Source organism: Sinohyriopsis cumingii, chromosome 8, assembly GCF_028554795.1.
Source record: "Sinohyriopsis cumingii isolate HCF-2022 chromosome 8, ASM2855479v2, whole genome shotgun sequence".
NCBI lineage: Eukaryota > Metazoa > Mollusca > Bivalvia > Unionida > Unionidae > Sinohyriopsis > Sinohyriopsis cumingii.
The window spans coordinates 50,360,713-50,365,071 of NC_142968.1; the positions used below are offsets into that span (position 1 = coordinate 50,360,713).

General features: G+C 45.4%; 1 protein-coding gene across 1 annotated transcript; it reads left to right on the plus strand.

Annotated features, from left to right (window-relative positions):
- Positions 1-1,636: 1,636 nt before the first annotated feature.
- LOC149793491 (protein CFDP2-like) lies at positions 1,637-2,365 on the plus strand. Its single transcript, XM_089969006.1, has one exon. The coding sequence runs from the start codon at positions 1,637-1,639 to the stop codon at positions 2,363-2,365; it is 729 nt and encodes a 242-aa protein (XP_089825132.1).
- Positions 2,366-4,359: the final 1,994 nt, after the last annotated feature.

Below are 4,359 nucleotides of genomic sequence, written 5' to 3' on the forward strand. Positions count from 1 at the left end.
ATCCGCTGACAACCAAGACGCAAATTACACCATTGCTAGTGCTGTTTTAGGTAAACAAAACAAACATGAATGAAAGTCACGTAATCTTTATAGAGAAATGAAAGAACACAAACTTCTCAAAATATTTGTTCTGAAAACATGACCAGTAATCTGTAAATGTTCCAGCAACTTGAAGAAAACTAGATTCACGAAGCAGAGGGCACATCTCAATGCAGTTGTCATGTGTTACCTACAAACAATCGCTCACACATGCTTACTGGTTGAAAATGGTTTTCTCCACCCTGCTGCAGTACCAACAGAATCTGGTCATTGTTCTCAGAATACATATATTGAGAATTAATTGTGCAATATATGTATTTATAAACATTATGTGACTTCTATGTAATATTTTCAAATTCTATGTACTAGTTAATATCACATGACTATCTGACCTCTGATATCATTGACATTTAGGATGCGAGATTTGTATAGTCATGTGACTCGGAATGCAAATGGCGAGATCCAGGTCAAATTTCAGCGATGATGTATTTTAGTCTCGAATGTCATTGGATTAAAGACACAACAAATGATATGCTCATGATTTTTGAGAAAATAAATCATATCCCTATCGAATTCATGCAGATATATCTCGATGAAAAGTCATTCAAGTTTGATAGGCGGGCAAGTAAGCAGCTACCTATGCGGACAGCAAATAGTGTTAGCGAATTCCAACTTTTTGATAGACACTGGACTCTGACCCTACATCCCAACATAAATGTCCAAATATCAAAAATGGGGTGGCAAGGGTCAGAGGAAACTTGGACTAACATCTGTCGAGTTCTTCTCTTTGATAATTACAACTTGACGTAATTGTCAAGATCATTACAGGGTCAGCATAGGCTAAAAACAGATTGTGTATTAACACATACACACAGAAATATACCTTGACCTTGAGCAAAACAGGGTACCAGACAAAGACTGAAATCAGGTAACAACACATTATCGCTTCATTTACGAAGAAAGCATTTTGTCCACTTGATAAAAGTTTTGGTATGCATAATTAAATCATACAGTTAGCAACATCCAAAAAAATCATTACCAAACATTAACATGTCATCACGTAAACAGAGGCGTATTTTATTAGACGAAAGTTGGTTATTCTACTTGACAACATCGGGTGAGGTGGGGAGGGAGACCTGCCAAACAATTTGATGTAAAAGAAAGACTCGAATAAAACAATCTTATGTTGAAAAGACTCAAAAATGTCATAACCGATAAGGAGGTTATTCAGCAGCAGTGGGAAAATGAAGCAAATAGAAAGAGAATTATGCTTGAACCAATATTTAAATGACGTTTTTGAATGGTTTTGCAATGTGCATGACAATGTGCATGACCCGCTCGCATATCACGCTTATGCCAAATATAAGAACTATTAATTTACATTCAGCTGGGATAAGACTGCAACTGACTCTATGACGGATGGAGAACAAAACCGCCAGGACGTCCCCATCCCGATTGCGGAACTCCTGACACCAAAAGCATGGATCAGAGTTGGATGCTGGAACGTGCGAACGCTCAACCAGACTAGAAAATTGGCACAAGCAGTGAGCGAGTTGAATCACTACAAATTGACCCTCATGGGTGTAACAGAAGCACGATGTACAGGTGCCGGAAGCAGAAGCTGAACTCCGGAGAAGTCATCATCTGGTCCGGAAGGAAGGACAATGACCACCGGGAGGGGGTCGTCGTCATTATCAGCAAGGACAAGACCAACACCGTACTACAGTGGAAACCAGTGAACGAGCGCCTGATGTACGTCAGGATGAACTCTAAGTACGCCAAGCTGTCTGTTGTTGTGGCATATACACTAATAGACGACGCGGAAGAAGAGGACAAAGACACCTTCTACGACGCTCTTCAAGCCGTTTTAGAGGACGTCCCTCGACGTGACGTGTTGTTGCTACTTGGCAACTTCAATGCTAGGGTCGGCTGCGACAATAAAGACAGAGAGAGGACCATGGGGGGCCATGGAGTAGGTGTGATGATCGACAACAAGGAAAGACTGGTAATCTTTTGTGAAGAGAATGACTTGGTCATAGGAGGGACCCTGTTCGAGCACAAGGTCATCCACAAGCTCACATGGACGTCACCAGACGGCAGAACTCAGAACCAGATGGACCACATCATCATCAATGGCCGATGGAAACACTCCCTGCATGACGTGCGAGTGATGCGGAACGCTGACATGGGTAGCAACCATAGTCTTCTGGTGGCCAAGGTGACTTTGAAGCTTAGGAAAATTAGGATAGGGGTGTCCAGGAATCAGCGCTTCGATGTGGCCAAGCTGAAAGATCCAAAAGTGAAGGAAGAGTTTAGGCTGTGCTAAAGGAATAGGTTTAGTGTTCTAGAAGATGAGACAGCGCTGACCATCGACAATTTCAACAGAGCAATGAAGGAAGCATGATAAGTAGTTTTACGTTATAGGAATAGCAAAAGACAGAGTGGATATCAGGAGAGACATGGACTCGCATAGACGAGAGAAGACAGATTAAGAAGATAAGTTTGGACTCCAAGTCACCAAGACTGAAAGAGAGAATTTCGAAGGAGTATAGAGGAAAAGACAAGGAGGTAAAGAAATCAGCAAGGAGGGACAGGAGAGAATACACAGAGAGACTGGCAAAGGAGGCGGAGGCAGCGGCAGAGCAGAAAGACGTGTAGACGGTGTACCAGAACACCAAGAAGCTGAAGGGCGACTACGGCCAGCACCACAACCTCCCAGGGAAAGATGAAGATGGAACTCGTGTCACAGTGGAGGAGGAGAAGATGTAGAGATGGAAGCAACACTATGAGCCCATATTGAATCGCCCAGACCCACCAGTACTTGCTGACATTCCTGAAACAGAGGAAGACCTTGACATCAACTGCGACGACATCACTGTTGAGGAGGTCAAGCAGGCCATCCACAATCTGAAGAATGGGAAGGCACCTGGCGATGATGGAGTATGTCCAGAGATGCTGAAGGCAGAAGACACAAAGACACCGCAGCTTCTTTGCCAGTGTCTCCAAAAGATCTGGGAAGCACCGAATGACTGAAAAACAGGAATCATCGTCAAACTTCCCAAGAAAGGAGATATGGGGAACCGCAACAACTGGCGAGGAATCACTTTACTATCCATCTCCAGTAAGATTTTCAGTCGCATCATTCTCCAACGCATCACAACAGCTGTAGACGGCATCCTACGCCAGGAACAGGCAGGTTTTAGGAAGGGCAAATCCTGCATTGACCACATCTTTGTTCTGAGACACATCCTTAAGCAGTCCCAAGAGTGTAATGGATCCCTTTATGTGGTCTTTGTGGATTTTGAGAAGGCCTTCGACGGCCTGCACCGAGCTTCTCTGTTTAAGATACTACGACACTACGGCATCCCCCAGAAACTTGTCAACGTCATCAGGCCCCTGTACGAGAACTTTGAGTGCAGAGTTATCCACAGCAACCTACTAACTGAATCATCTAACGTGGAAACCGGAGTGAAACAAGGATGCATTCTCTCAGCGTTCCTCTTCTCACTGGCCATTGACTGGATCATGCGCCGCACCACAGAGGGCAGAAGACAAGGAATACAGTGGACGCTGACCTCAATGCTGGATGACCTGGACTATGCCGACGACATCGGGTTGCTGGCAAGGAGACACCAGGATATCCAACAGAAGACACAACAGTTGGTACAGACAGCAAGCACTATAGGGCTTCGAGTCAACATAGAGAAGACACAAGTCTTGAGGAAGAACACTAGAGTGGGCGACCCAATCACCATCAACGACCAGCCTCTGCATGAAGTAGACGAATTCACGTACCTGGGCAGCAAGGTCACCACGGATGGAGATTGCACAAGGAAAGTCACCAGAAGAATCAGCAAGGCCAACCAGGCCTTCGCAAAGCTGAAGCCCATCTGGAGGACAACAAACCGCAGCGCCTACACGAAGATCCGTATCTTTAAGAAGAACGTGCTAAGCGTCCTTTTGTACGGGTCAGAGAGTTGGAAGACCACTGCTAACACAGAACGCAAGCTCGAAGTCTTCCAGACCAAGTGCCTGCAACGGATCATGAGGATCTTCTGGCCAAACATGATCTCGAACGAGGAACTGCGGCAAGCACCATTGCTGAGACCATTGCAACTCGTCGATGGAGATGGCACGGCCACATCTGCAGAATGCCCCCTGACTCACTACCAAGGGTGGCACTGAGATGGACTCCACAGGGAAAAAGGAACCTTGGCAGACCAAAAGAGACCTGGCGCCGAACCGTGGAGCGAGAACTCAAGACTAGAAGCCTCATCCTGCAGACCGCCCCCATAACAGCAGCCAACAGACCAAAATGGT

What these genes read in the sequence shown, in the direction of transcription:
- LOC149793491 (XM_089969006.1), top strand. Translation starts at nt 1,637, where the DNA reads ATGTACAGGTGCCGGAAGCAGAAGCTGAACTCCGGAGAAGTCATCATC.